The 17,295-nt window shown below is 37.5% G+C and overlaps 2 protein-coding genes and 1 pseudogene across 5 annotated transcripts; 2 read left to right on the top strand and 1 right to left on the bottom strand.

Annotated features, from left to right (window-relative positions):
* The first annotated feature begins 389 nt into the window (after positions 1–389).
* LOC113274107 (oleosin 5-like) lies at positions 390–1,325 on the top strand. Its single transcript, XM_026523601.1, has one exon. The coding sequence runs from the start codon at positions 464–466 to the stop codon at positions 941–943; it is 480 nt and encodes a 159-aa protein (XP_026379386.1). The 5' UTR covers positions 390–463; the 3' UTR covers positions 944–1,325.
* Positions 1,326–1,751: 426 nt separating this feature from the next.
* LOC113276200 (protein ANTHESIS POMOTING FACTOR 1-like) lies at positions 1,752–12,101 on the bottom strand. 4 transcript variants are annotated; one of them, XM_026525770.1, is made up of 11 exons: positions 11,811–12,101; positions 11,278–11,378; positions 11,086–11,186; positions 10,923–10,989; positions 10,729–10,828; positions 10,227–10,349; positions 10,012–10,149; positions 9,829–9,910; positions 6,318–6,367; positions 6,020–6,208; positions 1,752–1,881 (listed from the first exon to the last, which is right to left on the bottom strand). In XM_026525770.1, the coding sequence occupies exons 1-10, from the start codon at positions 11,838–11,840 to the stop codon at positions 6,047–6,049; spliced, it is 954 nt and encodes a 317-aa protein (XP_026381555.1). In that variant the 5' UTR covers positions 11,841–12,101; the 3' UTR covers positions 1,752–1,881; positions 6,020–6,046. The 4 variants fall into 4 exon arrangements, with proteins under 4 accessions (XP_026381555.1, XP_026381556.1, XP_026381554.1 ...); XM_026525771.1 differs by lacking the exon at positions 1,752–1,881 and having other exon boundaries at positions 5,810–6,208; positions 10,227–10,343; XM_026525769.1 differs by lacking the exon at positions 1,752–1,881 and having other exon boundaries at positions 5,810–6,208.
* LOC113272888 lies at positions 2,276–5,266 on the top strand (annotated as a pseudogene).
* Positions 12,102–17,295: the final 5,194 nt, after the last annotated feature.

Genomic DNA, 17,295 nt, shown 5'->3' on the forward strand with positions numbered 1-17,295 from the left:
AAAATGGATATCTTGACTAATGTGATCATTGTGATGACTCACAGTGTTGGAAATCATGTGATGAGTTCAAACTTCAAGCTGTTGAGGATCATAATTACGGAAAAGTACAAAAACATAAACTTCTGTAAAAAAACTGATGGCTGATAAGTTATTCTTGGTAAAACAAGAAAAACAGCAGCATGCACCAACCCACAGCATATCAAAAAAAGTGGCAGTAGATTCCTTCCAATGCTCACACACTATAGACACACCAGACTTGTTCCTCATGCAAACCTCCACCTCTACACCTTCACTAACATCTGTCTTCACCATTTCTCCACGTGTCTTTACCTCTCCTTTCTTTATATTCATCCACATCTCCTCTCTATCTCGTTCATCATTCACTCTTACTTTCTCTCTCTGTCTCTCGAAAATCACATTTCACACCTTAACTTTCAGTAGTTTCCTCACATTATCATCAACCATGGCTGAACACCAAACACACCACCAGATGCAACAACATGGAATGCAACATGGCCAGCATCAACCAGGAGGTGCGATGAAGAGTTTGCTTCCAGAGAAAGGTCCAACAACTTCACAAGTGGTTGCAGTTGTCACTTTGTTTCCAGTTGGTGGAATACTACTTACTCTTGCTGGTTTGATCCTCACTGGTACTATCATAGGTTTGGCTGTTGCAACACCACTCTTTGTTATTTTTAGTCCTGTTTTGGTACCTGCTGCTATTACCATTGGTTTAGCTGTTATGGGTTTTCTTACCTCTGGTGCATTTGGGCTTACTGCACTATCATCCCTATCTTGGATTATCAATTACATTCGTGGAGCTCGTGTACCTGAAACCTTGGATCAAGCTAGACGTCGCATGCAGGAATCAGCAGGAAAAATGACTCAGCAAGTGGGACAGAAGGCTAAGGATGTAGGGCAAACCATCCAGCAGAAAGCCTGAAACGGAGCTGTTGCTAAGGGAGTGGTAGCAAAAGAAAGGAGTGTTGTTGATCGTACCGATGCTTTATGGCCTTCAATGGGGTTTAAACAGTAGAGGGGAAAATGGATCATGTTTGTGTTTGTTTGTGTTTAGTTTTTGCAAGTGTTTGTGTTTGTTTGTTTGTTTGTTGGGTCTTGGGGTTAAAAAGTTGGTGGTTATATTAGGGTTGCAGTGGTGAGGTCTGTGGTGGTGTTATCTATCTTTCCATCTAGTAGTTGATATAATAAAACCTAGTACTAATAGGCAGTTTGAGTGATGAGTTCTATTGCATGTAGAGGATGCTTTACTGTGTTCAGTGTTTTGTAGAGAGATTCTAATTTAACGTTTAAATGGTTTGTTTTCATTGCATCTCTCTCATTCAAAGGTTTGTTTTTTAAGCAACTAATTTGCATGCTCTACAAAGAAACCTGATGTTACTACAAAAAAAAGAAGCCATGTTGAATCTTTCGGAGAATCCTAGTCAGCTCTTTTTACTTTATACAAAAATTCTTGCGGAACCGTGATTTTAAACTACTTCATATACTTTGCCTGAATCGTGAACAGCTTAGTGAGTTTTTTTTTTTTACCTAAAACTGAGAACGGGAACTTTCTCTAGGAGGGTATAAACGTAAAAGCTTAAAAGTCTCTTTGAAAGATCAAGTAGAAGAAACGGTCGAAAAAGAATAATATACTCGACAGTCCAAACAAAACAAGAGAGTGAAGACGGAAGAACCAGAGCTTCTTCATTGCTAACTTGAGCACCATCTTTTTGTACACATACACAGAAAAGCATTTAATGGAATTAGGTTTTGATCTATCCGACCTCAAGTCCTCTTGTTTTTCTTGTAAAAGAATTGTGTAACCTGCTGCTCAATGTAGAAATCCTGTGCCGCCTTTTCATCTTGGGTCACCTTTTCAACCTGCAAGACAGTGGACGTATGATTAGATAAAATATCAAAGTTAACCCCAATTATTGACGGATGTATAACTCGAAATCGGGTAAGAGCAAGACTATATATGGGCTAATATATTCTAAGAGACCCCGGGTTGGAATTTGTAGCATTTAGAGCAACATATATGGTAAGACGAAACAGACGAATCAAATGAAACAGCTTCTTCCTTTATCCTCGCCTTCTAATCATTTTCTAGGTTCCTTTTACCTTGTGCACAGGCAAAAACACCATGATTGACAAGGGCTGATACAGGAATTACTGGGGCCGATCCAACGGTCATAAGACTTTTTTCTTTTTTGTCCTATATGAAATAGTATCAGCCCCTAACAATTTGGTATCAGCCTATATCAATTGTGAAACAATGGCCGCTCAGAGTCTTATACTAGTTATTACTCAGACGAAGAGCTAGCCTTTTTTTACCCTGTTAATACATCTCAAATCAAACCCAATTTCGATGACTACCTAATTTCAGTCCCTTGTAGCTGCAAAAATGTTAACAGCACATCTGGGTATTTTTACCAGACATCATATACTGTCAAACATGGAGATTCATTCGTTAATGTTTCAGACAAAATATATAGTGGGCAAGCTTGGGAAGCTGATGGGGAAAAATCAATCTTTATTACAGGAAATGATGTTCCTATAAATCTTGTTTGTGGATGTATTGGAGAAAGTTCTCAACTAGTTGCAACTTACACTGTGCAAGACAAAGATACATTGTCCATGATAGCTGATTTATTTTCCACTGATATAGGAGAGATAGAAAGACTGAATCCTCAAATTACACAAAAGAAGGGTTTGCTAGATATTCGATGGGTTTTATTTGTTCCCATAGACAAAAATGGAATTCCTGCACGCACGCAAGGTAAACGGAACCCTAACGCTCTGATACCTGTCAATCTCTATCTCGTAATCTACATCTCATTTTCATGAACTCTATACCACGTGTTAGAACACATAAAGAAGTTCATTTGATCCACCACCAAGCAAGTCTCAGCAACAGGTTCTATTTTGATATTCAACAGAATTCTAACGCTCTCTGCTGATCAGGAAGAAGAAACAAATGGAAGCTTATCATCACAATATTGTCAGTTGCAATGCTACTTTCTGCCGATGCATTTCTAATGATCCTTTTCAAGAGAAGGAGAAACCAACAGCCCGATGAGGAAGATCCCAAAGCTGTTTCGTAAAGCCTGGGTCCGCAAAAAACTGCTTCTTTGAGAAAGAAGTACGACATAGAAGGTTGAATAGCATTCAATTGGAAAATTGAAAAACAACTACAGTTTCTATTTGTTGCCTTTTACCAACTTAGACAAAGTCTTCATTTCCTCGGTCTATTCAATCTATTCAAATAAAAAAAATTATGTTATAGATGTGACAGCTTTTGAGTCGGAAAGACCTGTTGTATATAGTCTAGATGAAATAGAAGAGGCTACAATGAGCTTCGATGAAACAAGGAAAATTGGGGAGGGTGGATATGGTTGCGTCTACCATGGTGTCCTTGGAGAACAGGTATATTTTGGTGTAACTATCTGGAGACTTGGTAGTTCAGAATCTTCGGATAGAATATTATGTGTATTATTCATGACATTTGATCTACAAGAAGTTGCAACAAAGAAAATGAAGTCTAACAAATCCAAGGAGTTCTTTGCAGAGCTTAAGGTTTTGTGCCAGATACATCACATAAATGTGGTAAGTTGTAGTCCTAGACTTATGATTCTGCAGTGAAGCCTTTTTGCTTGCAAGCACATTTCTTTCTTATATCTTGTGTGGGTTGTTTCTTAGGTGGAGCTGCTTGGATACGCAAGTGGAGATGATCACCTCTATTTGGTGTATGAGTATGTTCAGAACGGATCGCTCGATGAGCACCTTCACGATCCATTACTAAAAGGTAATCAGACTACCTAGTGAGAAGGTCACCAGAATACTACCAAAAACTATCTCAATAATCTTGTTAGGAACAAAAAAAAAAAATACCAGAAAAGCAAGTGGTACTTTCAGCTTTCTAAGTGAACTATCCAGCACAAATGCTCAGATTTGTAAGTAACTCGCAACCACAAAACGAGTAAACATGATGACGCCCAAGAAAACTGTAGAATTCAAATATATTAAAATAGCAATTACTTCTTATATATCATAAATACCTTCAAGTAACTGTCTAAGAAAGCAGTTCATGCTGGGCAACTGAAAGATCTTAGCATGTGACAATTGTGGACTTTACAGATACAAGTGATATGATTGAGATGTTTTTGCCTAAGTTTACCTATATTTCACATAACAAGATTACACCGTGTGATTTTCGAGGACATAAATGGGCAACATGGTGCTGGAGTTATACTACGTAGATTTTTGAAAGTTATACTCTATTTGGAATGGCTGCCTAACTAATATCTGAATATTCTTACCCTCATTGGAACGAATTAGGCCATCAGCCCCTCTCGTGGACAGCAAGAGCTCAGATAGCAGTTTATGCTGCCAGGGGTATTGAATACATTCATGACCACACAAAGGCACGTCATGTTCATCCTGACATAAAGACAAGCAACATTTTACTCGACAAAGGACTCAGAGCAAAGGTATTGCCTTCACCGTTTGAAGCAGAACTACAGCATCTTCATAATTCCTATGTATCTTCTTAGCGGTTAAGACCTTCGCCAGTTATCTTATATATGTTAACTATTATAGGAAAAAAATATAATAAAATGAGCACATGATGATTCTAATATATTATTCCTATGGTAACATGTGCATTGTTTGCATAAATTATGTTAACTTCTACAGGTTGCAGAGTTTGGGTTGGTGAAACTAGTTGAGCGCGCTGGGGAAGGAGATAACCAAGCAACACGCTTGGTTGGAACACCTGGTTACCTTCCTCCCGAGTAAGTAACAAGTTACAGCCTTTATTCTATGGCTTCTAATCAACCCTTTGCAAGAACTAATATGCTTTACTGGCTATTAATAAGAGCCTTATAAGAGTCGCTATTCACAAACTCTTTCTCTTGCTGTTGAAATTTATTGAATTTCAAACAGGTCTGTGTTTGAGCTGCAAACAACCTCCAAATCTGATGTTTTCGCGTTTGGGGTAGTTTTAGTAGAAGATGAAATCACTGATCTCAGTAGTAAGTCCTCTTTCAAGACCAGTTCGCTAGATAAAAGTGAAGGACCAAATTTTATTGAGCATGAAGAGTCACTAGGAGATACAACCACAAATAAGCACCCAAGGAGGATCATTCTGAGAAATATTTCTAAGATATTACAGCAAATCTTTGATATTCATTTTCTAGCTCCCATCTTATTGTTTTGTGCAACCTACTTAACAATGTGGTCAGGCGCACGCAGCATTTCGGGATAAAGACTCAATAATTGCTTTGGAAGCAATTATAGATGGTAATCTTAGGAGCTGTTTTCCTATGGAGAAAGTATATCAGGTTTGACACTTACCTATATACCTTGTCGCATACTAGTACTTTCATTCCTGGAGAAGTAGTAGCATACTAATACTTTCATTCCTGGAGAAGAAGATGTGATATTCTCTGATTTAGGGTGATCAGATCTAAGATCTTAACATGTTTCTTTCGGTGTGTGCTTGTCATAATGTGCAAACTTGAATATCTATACTAATTTACATAATTCATTCACTATTGCTATGTATAACCCTTGGTCCAGATGGCGGAAATCGCTGAATGGTGTTGGGAAGAAGAAGCAACAGACCGACCTGAGATGCAAGAGATTGTCATGATCTTATCTAAGATTCAGATGGCATCAGTAGAGTGGGAAGCCACACTAGGAGGAAACAGCACGGTTTCAGTGGGCTATTTGAGGGAAGATGATGAAGTTAGCTCTTTATGTACACATTTAAGTATGATTGTTGTAGCATGTTCTTAGATCGCAGAAAGATAGCAACTGATTGAGTATTATTATTAATAATCTGAATTGAGAAATAAGTTATAACAAAGCAACACTGCTAAAGTTGTTGTATAATTGGTTAAGAATAGCTCGATGGGGGGTAACAGGAAACTTGCAGCAGATTCAGGCATGATAAGAGGGCTTAATGGGGACTGCTTTTTAAACAACCAACATGCCAGATAAAGCAAAAGATGAATACCATGATAAAGCAGAGCTACATCCGGTTTCATATTCCCGCATCAGGTTCTGTGTTGCCCGAGTTTAGAGAAAACTTTGTGTTGTCAGGAATCCAAAACGTTAGAACCGAGGAAGCAGCTACAAACATGGCTCTACGACGCGCCCACTTCAAGCAAGTAGCTACACCTATGTGGCTATTCCAGCATGCCACCTATCAAATAATGAAGTTGCATTGTCACTTTTTCTCAATAAACAATCCCGAATTGCATATAGCATTTGTATGTATATTTAATGCATTGGAAGGGAAAGCAAACTTCTACCTCATTTCGCATGTTCATGCTCCATGCATGTAAAGTACCATCTCCAGAGCCTGCAACAATGTGTAGATGCTAAACTTAGTTCCCCAAGACCCCAAATCCAAACAAATAAAACCAAAAAAAAAAAATGAAAAATCCAATGTATACTGGTTTCTAAATTCCAAAGTGAATTTGTCATCCTCGGAACAAAAGCTCTCTTTGTTTCTTGAACACTCGTGCTAAGGGTGACTATAAGAAATGTATATAAAAATGAAGCCAATGCATATTTAATCAAATGACAAAATTGTGCCCAAAAATAGGACTTGGCGAATACCATATAGTCAATATAACAGCAAATGCACAAAGAATCTGCGAAAAATAATATTAAACCTGTACACAACAATCTCTCAATGAGCAAGCATCACCTATTACTGAAACAGTATATACCTTTTGCAAGGTCTTTTTCTACATTGCAGTCTCTAAACTTCATATTAAGACATCGATTATCAATGCAATCTCAATAGTCTAAGGAAAGGCGGTGTCTATGATGACAAAGGACGACTTGGATTATCTCTAGGCTGGACGGCTGAGATCATGCCTCGGCCCATTATAACTAACATTAGCTGTTCCCTACTAACGACTTATCTTGGCTCAACCAAACCTAATTCCAAGCTAACCACGGCAATGTATGCCCCAATCCAGCCCTTTCGTATTTCTTATCGTTGTTTTCTATTGGTCCCTTAGCCCTCTAATTCTGTAAAGAGACACCGAATGAAGAAATTATGAGCCTTTCAGTTATCTAGAAAGAAAAAAAGAACAAAAAACATTACAATCAAGAAAAAAGGAATAGGCTTTGAAAAACAATCTGTGAACCTATTCCATGGTGTGTACATGGAATAACTAGCTAGGAACACCAGAACATAGGAACACCAGAACAATTAGTAATTATATAATGAGGTTCTTCATGATTCCACTGTGTACGTTTATCTCATTATTTCTTTTAATATTATTACAAGAAGGATCTTTATTTCCATTCATCGTATTAATCCAGGAGGAGCAAGAGTCTCAGCTGATTACTAGTAAGAAACCGATTCCCGGATCCATTCCATATATTGGAACATACACCTTTCGGTGTATCCAAATATGATGACATCGATGTATCTCCTGCAAGGATCGATAGTAAATAAACTTCTGATTCTCACTTTATCATGCTTGACATCCCAGGTATAGTATGTGCATGATTTGCGTCACCAATTATTAGAACTGCTAATAATTCTGTAGAAAATTTAAACAATTCCTAAAAAATAACTAGGTATCACGAGATCAACCTTTTTGTGATTAGTCTGTTTTTAAGGATAGAATATCAGATATATTTGGACCAAGACATAAAAGATATGTACCACAAATGAAATTATTTTTGTAAACACTCTCAAGAAACATGAAGAAACTCAAAGAGTATTCTTTCTCTAAAGCAGTGTGGTCATTTACGCCTGTAGTAAATAGGTGCTTGAGAACATTTGATCATACAGTGGATAACAGATGAATTGCAATTACCTTTTTTGCGACAATTAGATCATTGAAATGTGTCTGCAGCTTGGAAATTAGGATGCAAAGTAAAGTCTTTAATAAACAAAATGAAACCTATGACTGATGAGCCCAAAATGTGAACTGAGCAATTTCAAAAAACTGTAGAAAATATGTTCGCTGTTAAAACCATAACACCCTAATAGCAATAGGGATAATAGATGCTCACCAGTCAACTCCATCTGCACCTAAATTTGAAATCTTACTTTGGGCACCGGAACTTATAAAACAGTCCCATTTTATTCACTACTAGAATCAACTGGTTTGTACCATCTTTCTTACAATCTGTCTATATCCAAACTTATAATCTTACTTCAGGGTATCAGAATCAAGAAGTTGTATTGAAGTCTTACTGATGCACATATGAAACAACTGGATGCAGCCAATGTAATACGGCTCGGCCGAGTCACTCGGGTATCGGCTTCTGGGCGATACGACACTCAAGTTCTCGGCCGAGCCGAGTTTTTTGATAAAAACTCGCCGAGTTCGGCATGACTCGGTCCGAGTCATGCCGAATCCGAGTAACTCGGTAGGGAAAATTAGCTTCAAAGGGTAATTTTTTTCTCTCTTTTAACATCGAATCAGTGATCTGTTGTGTAATAGCTTCCATAAATATGATCATTTGAACATATCAATCAATATTGACAACTAATAATCAATGTATGGGAAGGAAAATGATATCAATAATCAAAATATGGAAAGAAGAAGAATACTGTGTCAATCACCACCAATTACAGTCAACATCAAAACATGGAAATAATTTAGTTATAGTTAATTAGGAAAATGAAGTGATTGCTGAAATTATGTTTATTCTAATTAAGCTATAATTCTGGTAATGGATTTTATATTAAGAAGAAGAATATTGTGTCAATCACCACCAATTACAGTCAACATCAAAACATGAAATAATTTAGTTAATTAGGAAAATGAAGTGATTGCTGAAATTATGTTTATTCTAATTAAGCTATAATTCTGGTAATGGATTTTATATTCCTTAGTACAATTATAGAAATGAAGATCTCTACATAATTAGTTGTTAATCAATACTAAATTGTCAACTATGATACATATGGAACGAGCTAGTAGCCTATTCTTCATGTTAGTTGTCATCTTCAAGCTTAGCATGTAGATCTGTTCATGAAGTGTTATGCATTTCAAATAATAAGTGAAGCTATCCATATATGTGACAGAAATATGTATCATCCTTTGACTCGCCGAGTAACTCAGCTGGGATCGGTCAGGATCGGTCCCCAACCGCCGAGCCTATCCCCGAGTTGTACAACACTGGATGCAGCCAATGAATTTACAATTGAATCACTCGAAAGAGTATTAAGAATGCATCAGGATAAATGGTTTGAACAAAGGAAAACTTTTTTATTTAGACAAAAAAAAAAATAACAACAGTACACATCTTTCATCCAATGACATACAAGTATACAGATGTGGCAAGTGTTTTGGACTCAAATATCATGTGCAAGTCAACAAAATTTAACTCGATAAAAGAAGCAAATATTTTCTTTTTTAACTTACCTGTTTATATCCTGCTCCTTTTATAGATTGAGAACTTCTTTTGATTATCAAAATCAAACATTTCATGTTTTTCTAAATCTAATGAAAAATGTAATGTTTCTTTTTCATTTGCTCTTTAGTATATGCAGTACACTGACGTATTGTATTTCTTGATTACACTTTAATCATATAGACTAAACCCCTAAATACAGGGTACTTCGACGAGGCAACAAAGTATACAAACAAAGGTTCGGACTTCAGGCGCTTAGTGTTTTCTATTTTCTGAAACTAACATTACTAGAGTAATGGATTTGATTTGTGTCGATTAAGGCGGTTGATTTAGTGATAACTACTAGCAAGTAGGTTACAATTTTATGAAAGTTTTAACAGAGTATGAACTAGAATACATGGTAATAGGATAAGTATCAAGATAAATGATTACCAGATACAACATATTGCCCATCAGGTGTGAAAGTTGCCTCTATGGCTACATTGGGAGATGGTTCCAAACTGAAGCCGCATCGCTGCATAACATAATTATAGCTCAAATAGTGAAGCATCCGCACCTCCCAGTTACAAAATTTTAGGAACTGATGTACAATTTACTCGATACAAGTTAACTCACCTTCTCTCCACCATACGCATCAAGAACATATATGTTGTTGTGAGTTGTTGTCAAAAGCATAGACTTGCCATCATTGCTAAATTTGATATCAGATACCTCAGCTGTATCACCGCCCACGAAGAAAGTGTCAAAAGGACCCTGCATTGTAAAGGGGTAAAAATCAAGATCACCCAACAATGGTATGAAAACAAGGTTAAATGTTGTGAGGTTAGAACCTTATCATAGGAACGTGAATCAAACAATTTGATAGCACCCCCTTCCATTGCAACTGCAAACACAAGACCTTGTTGATCGTATGCCACAGTAGGTCTACCACGTAAGCGTAGGATTCCCTGAAACTACAACAGTAAGCATAAATCACTATCACAAAAGCTGAACCATAAAACTAAAAGCAGGCAATTAACCATATATCATAGTATACAGGTACACAAACAGTGAATCGGTTTGATCCACCAACTGATGAGTTTTACCATGGAGAACTCCAATCCATAACAAAACAACTAACACTGTTTTAGGCTAATCTGTTGATTTTACTAAATAGTTGATGTTTCCTGTATGATACCAGGTATATGAGGTGCTTGATATTCCAAATATATTTTCATAGGTTAAAAAAAATTACCATTATCCGCCGACCATCTAGGTAGCTTACATTTTAGAAATGGATTTTCCACTCTAAGATAAGTAAGAGTTGTGGGAGAAAAGAAAAAAAACTCTAACCTGGCAAGAATTTACACGGAGATCCCATATCCTAACACTGTGATCTAGTGAGCCAGACATGAAGCTGTCGTTTATTGGAGACATGCAGAGAGAAACAACTCCGGGGACAAAGAGAAAGGGCATACATTAGAAAGCAGAGTACATATAAAATATCTCTTAATTAGTCAAACAATACTAGAAAAGTTTGTACACACTTCTCCTTGTGCCCTTTGAAGTAGCGGAGGCATCGATTGTCAAACATTGAAAGATAGCGCAGCGACTCTGGCAAAGAAAACCAGTACTTCAACAGCCAATTTCATTTCAAAAACCTCAATAAAATCAAATCCAAGACTCCAAGCGCAAAGTTGGGTTACAAACCATCCAAATTGTGTGTTGAAGAGCAGATAACAGAGCTTGGATGGTGTGTAAAACATATTCTGTCAGCACCGTGCTTCTTATGGTGTGTAGTCTTCAACAATCTGTATACAGGGAAAAGAAAGTCCATATATTAGTCAGCACTTTGTCACTCATGTAACCAGAAATAAAAGACTACCGCTTTAGCATACTTACGTAGCAGTTGCAATGTTGTAAAACCGCACGGAGTCTTCCTCGCTAGCAGTAACCAATAGATCCTCGGTACGATGAAAATCAACCGAATTAATCTTACCGCCCTGAAAACCCACCAAAATTATAGTAAACAAGATGATTTAAACACATCAAAATATCATTATACGCACCTCTACAAATTGAACATATTGCACTCTTCATCAATTAAATAAGAGATTGGACAAGGCATAGAAGTTGCAAATAGCAGTTGCAATGTTGCACCCATATTGCCTTCTTCACCATAGATGTGCATTGCCATCCAACAGTGAATAAGGCATCCACATGTGTAGCGTGCATCATAGCAAGATTTGAGATTAAATTATGCTAAACAGATTCTATAGGAGCAATGCAAAAACTAGAAAACTACAATCACTTCACAAAGTTCTCTAAACAAAGTCCAAGTTCTTGAAGTGATAGCAATTTTAGATCAAATTCCTAAAACTAAAATAAGAGCAAAAAAATAGAAAAACAAGTAAGCGGAATTTTTAAAAACTTACGAAGTCTGAGAAAACAGCTGCAATGGACATATTACGAACAATCTGATCATCGAGCTCTGTTAATGCCGTTAGTGTTTACTTAAACCACAATGCTTAAGAACCGTAGAAGAGATTATCAATATTAACTATTTAGCCAAACTTGTAAGCTCGTGATGGTTTTTAGGGTTCTGAAATTAAACCTAATCTATACGGTATCAATTTGAGCTAGGGTTTTGTAATGACCGAAATAGAGCGTAATAGAGCATGAAGAGGTGTAAAATTCTGAGAGGTTTATAGGGTTGAGAGTTGGTCGTGTACGAACCTGCTTAAAGGTTGTGTAACCTTATATTCCTTTTTCCTTCTCTGTAACCTCGTTTTATCTCAAGACTACTTGTTGAGAAAATTGTGAATTCCTCTCACAAACCCATACGTTATGGATACTCCAAGCATGATGTCTTCTGATGAAAAGAATGTTAATATGATTTTTAAGCCATCAATCATGAAGGAAAAAGAAAAATCTCCGCTTAGTCCGACATTGAAAAGAAAAAGAAGGAATGTGAGGAAGCCAAGAGACATACATATTTTATTTTGGCCTCATAAACAACTTAGTTGTTTCACTTAATAGAACCATGCTATTCTCAGCGGCAGGTCCCACGACTTGACCCTTTCATTGGAGACATCAAACATGTCACAAACTGGGGGATGCTTACTGGGGTATTGGTCTGGCGGTTTACAGCGTGCAGAGTGCAACGCGCTCATTACGAGAATGTGTTAGGAAAAGACGGACGGTTAACAATGATGGAGTAGTGGGTGAAGGTTTGATCACTCAATGATCACCACCTCTAACACAACTCCATTAATCCACCACTTAAATTTCTCCACTTCTTACGAGATCAGGGTTGCGCTCAAATGACTTGTATAAATAGATCTTCAATCTATTTCGAAAGACAGAAGCAAGTGTTATCAACACAAGTATCCAGAAACCATTTTATGATACACAAGTCATAAACATCCACACCTTCATAATTCAACACTCTGATCTCAAACACCTTCTCCGCTTTCCTCCCTAAGATCAACCCTTCTCCTTCACCTTGTGACCGAATTGAATCTAGAACGACCATTTAGTGGTTTAGCTCAGAGTCTTACAAATTGATTTCTCGAACCTGAAAGAATTCCCGTGCAGTGCATTTGTTTAGGGTTTGAACTCTTTTGTCAATCAACACATCCCAAATTACCAAAAACAGCAAAATCAGTTTTTATCCATAAACAACCGTGCAAGTAGCAAAGACAAAGAGGAAGCATACTACTCTCATTAAGAAGACCCGATGCCCCTTCAAGCTTCAATTTAAAAGGAACGTGGCAAAAGGTGGTTTTTGGAGAAAGTTGTATGCGGTAGTCATAACCACCCTAACCGGAGAGTTTGCTATCACACTCTTATGATGGACGCCTTACTGAAGAAGAAGAGAAGATCGTAGAGTCAATGACACAAATTCGTATGGAGCCCATTGATATCCTCGCTCACATAAAGGAAAGAAACCCACAAAATGCTTCTACTTTGGCTAACATCTACAACGCAAGAACAAAATTGAAGGCTAAGAAATGGGAATAAAGGAACGAAATGCAACAATTAAGGCATTTGGAAGAGACGCAAAATTACTCGGTTTTCCATGATGAAGATGAGAAAGGACGAATAAGACATCTTTTATTGGCTCATCCTGAGTTTGTGAAGTTGGAACGGTACTTTCATCAAGTGCTTCTAATGGATTTCACATACAAAACCAACAAGTTTGAGATGCCGTTATTGAACATTGTCGGGCAAACTTCTACCAATGCTCCTTTTAGTGTTGGTTTTTGCCTCTTGAAAGATGAGCTTGAAGAGAGCTATGTGTGAGCACTAGAACAAGTGAAGTTATTCTACGTATAGGGATATACTCCAAAGGTGATTATTACCGACAAGGAACAAGCTTTGATGAATGCAATAAAGAGGGTTCTCCCGGAAGCTCATAACCTTCTTTGCACCTTCCATTTGTGGAAAAGTAATGAAACTAAGTGCATGTGCCTTGTACGTCCAACCAAAAAAATCCAAATGGATAGAATAAAGAAACTACCGTTACATAAACAAGAGGAAGCCAAAGATAAATATAAGAAGGATGACAAGTTGGCGGAACTAAAATGGGATATTTTCAAAATGGAGTGGAGAGCCTTGACCCATTCTATCACTGTAGATGAATATGAGGATAGATCTCGTATGTTAGTGGCTCATTGGAAATGAAGTTATCCAAGTGTTGTGAAGTATTTGTTGGATAATTGGTTGGATCCGCACAAAGAGAAGTTTGTAGCGGCGTTCACTAACCAATATAGGCACTATGACAACCAAGCTACAAGTACGGCAGAGTCATCTCACAACCGGTTGAAGAAGAAACTTCATAGTTGTAATGGTGGGTTAGTTACGTTATTTGAAGCCATGGATGCGTATTTCCGCGTGATCACGATAGAGTTACAGAGTCTTTTGAGAATAGCCGAAGTAAAAAACACACCAAATGGTTAGAAAACGAGTGGCTAAGGGGAATTACATATCAAGTTTCGCACCGCGCAATTGATAAGATAATGTATGAAGTACAACATTATGAATTGGGGGATTATGAAGAAGAGTGTGTTTGTCCAAACATAATAAGTTTGAGACTCCCATGTCGGCATGTTCTAGCCACATACCAAGACAAAGTGATCCCGATTCAAGATGTTGATCCCTTTTGGCAAAAATTAACATTCCGTGAAACAATTTTTGATCAAGAATTTGGATGAACGTTTGCCGATACCGAGATTGGAAAAGCTTTATCCGAGAAATATGTTACACTAATCCAAAGGCAAATATGGTTGAGTAACTTGAGATATTTTGTATACCCACAATTTAGGTATGATATCAAGGAACCACCAAAGGGGAAGAGTAAGGGGAGGCCTCCTACCAAAAAAAGAGGTACATAGGAAATAAAAAAGCAAGGGAATTGGCGGAAGAGTCAAAGAAAAAATATCCTTCGGGTTATGAATGGTTGAGAAAGGAATATGAAGCGGAGGATGAGATAGAAGAGGATGTTCAAGGTAGAAACAAACGGAAAAGAGGTCAAGCGGATAAAGAAGAACCAATACGTCGAAATGTACGTGAAAAATGTACCGAGCTTCCTACTCAAGAAAGCGCAACTGATAGACACATTTTTGTGTCTGAATTGTCCTCAGTGACTCTATTGTTAGTGCTTGATTTTGTACTTATTATGGTGTTTTTGTGTATGTGTAGGTGTTTTTGGAGAAATAAATAATTGTGGAAAATTCGGCTCGAAAATTTTATAAAGACACCCCCGGAGAAAATGTTCTATGATGACTCTCATTTTGGTTAAGGGGCACCTCAGTTGGGCACCTGCTATGTACACCCCAGAACAGGATGGGGGGACACCATCTTCTTCATTCAAATTTTAGGTTTTGGCGGGAAAAGGAGTTACTTGCCTGGCAGATTAGGGTTGGACTTTCGGTCATGCTAGAAGGAGATTCAATGGCTAATATTCATTGGGATGACTTGAATTAGCCTAACAGGCTTGGTAAAGCCTTTGGTTCGATCCAGTTTGGCTGGATATTCCGCGAGAAGAAAACAGGGTATCACGTTCAACGGAGGAGTATTTCACGGGATTTCAGCGTGTTTAGACGTGTCTTGCTCGTGTTTGATCGCTTCAGAAACGTGAAGGAGTTAAATAAGGAAGATTTAGCATTGATTGACATCGTCAGAAGGCGGGAAAGGAAAGAAAATATTCGGAGATTATCTTTCTTTACTGCCCGAGTTATGGAAAGATTTTTCGGAGTAATGAGCGAAGATTCTTGTCGCTGTGGAATATAAAAATGGTCTTGAGGTAGCAGAGAGCGGTTACGGAGAGTTTGGGAGATTACAGAGCTGTGAAAGTCGAGTTGCAGAAGAATCACCATTTCTGCTGCTGTGAAAAACACCAAGAACATAAGATGCACAATGGAAGTCGTTTATGCTACAGTACCTACGACAGTTCACAGTTATCGTTCTTTGTAACAGTGCGGTTTGTAACAAATATAATTGTTACAAACCCGGTTTTAATTGATTTTTCTCCCATTTCATCATTTATACACCACCTTTGAGCAATAAAAATGAATTTTGAGCGTGTTTTCCTAATGATGAGCTAAACCCAATCCTTGGGGCGACGGAGGAATCCATTCTTTCAAGAATTATGTGATAGTATTTATTTTATAAATTTATGCAATATTTTTATATGATTAATTGCATTGATAAAAAAATAAATTAAATGATTTTTATTAATCAAATGTGTTTTCTCTTGATGATGCATTGATAGACGCATTTATGTGTCTATTTTGATCTCAATTGTATATATTGTTAATGCTTGATTCTGTACTTATTTGGTTATTTTATGTCTTTGTAGATGTTTTTGGAGAAATAAGCTTGTGCGGGAAAATTGGCTCGAAAAGTGGTATTTGCGCTCGTGGGAGAAAATTACTATACGGACCCCCATTTTGGATAAGGGGTACTCAATTACTAAGGGGCATCCAATTGATAAGGGTTATCCTCTTTACTACTCACCACCATTTGCTATTCACACCCAACACTGGATTAGGGGGACGCCCTCTTTCTTCATGGTTTGAGAATGAATTTAGCGGGAAAACAAGTTATACATGCGGAGTTCCCTAGAAGAATAATTAAGGAGTTTTAGACAAAGTCGGGCGTGGAAATGGATTAGTACTAGCCTGTTATGCTAAAACATGGAAGGTATGCTTGTTGGATCCTATCCAATTGGGCTGGATAACTCGATTGAAGGAAAGACAGGGGAGTTTAACTATATCGGGTCTGTTTGGATTTTGGGGAAACTTTTGAACGAGATTTAATCGGAGATTATCATGGGTATGGACTGATATTGGCCTGTTAACGTAAAAAAAGATTGGTAGTTGGTTCGAAATCGAGAGAAAAGGAAAGATATCACATAAACACGATAAAACAGGGAGTGTGTATTCTCGGATATTTTTCTGTTATTGTTTGAAGTTACGTATGAACCTAGGAGAAGATAAGCACTACTATATTTGGGAAGAGTTTGAAACAAAACAGGGAAGTACGAGTCTTGGATTCGAGTAAATAGGGAAGTAATCATTGAAACAGGGGACGAGAAATATTAACGGGATTTTGTGCTTCATAAAAGGAAGTTACGTGAAGGTTTAAGGAATGCTTTCCTAGTATTTGTGGCATCAATTGTTGAGATCATAGCTGCACAAGATGCGTAAGAAAAAAAAGAAATAAAATCTCGGGACTTGAGGTGAAAGAAAGAAAAGAATAATCGATGATATCGTGGGAGACAATTTAGCATGTGGTATAAATAGTTCTCTTAAGACCCAGAGGAAAAGGTCGAGAGTTTGGGGACCTGAGGAGAGCCAGAGAAGAAGAAATCAGAGTTTTATCAAACTCTGTTTCTGTTGTTGCTGCTGCTGAAGA

Source organism: Papaver somniferum, chromosome 4, assembly GCF_003573695.1.
Source record: "Papaver somniferum cultivar HN1 chromosome 4, ASM357369v1, whole genome shotgun sequence".
Lineage (NCBI taxonomy): Eukaryota > Viridiplantae > Streptophyta > Magnoliopsida > Ranunculales > Papaveraceae > Papaver > Papaver somniferum.

What these genes read in the sequence shown, in the direction of transcription:
- LOC113274107 (XM_026523601.1), top strand. Translation starts at nt 464, where the DNA reads ATGGCTGAACACCAAACACACCACCAGATGCAACAACATGGAATGCAA.
- LOC113276200 (XM_026525770.1), bottom strand. Translation starts at nt 11,840, where the DNA reads ATGTCCATTGCAGCTGTTTTCTCAGACTTC. An exon ending in TACAACATTGCAACTGCTAC is followed by an intron (nt 11,187 to 11,277) that starts GTAAGTATGCTA and finishes CCCTGTATACAG; the next exon opens with ATTGTTGAAGACTACACACC. An exon ending in TTCAAAGGGCACAAGGAGAA is followed by an intron (nt 10,829 to 10,922) that starts GTGTGTACAAAC and finishes CTTTGTCCCCGG; the next exon opens with AGTTGTTTCTCTCTGCATGT.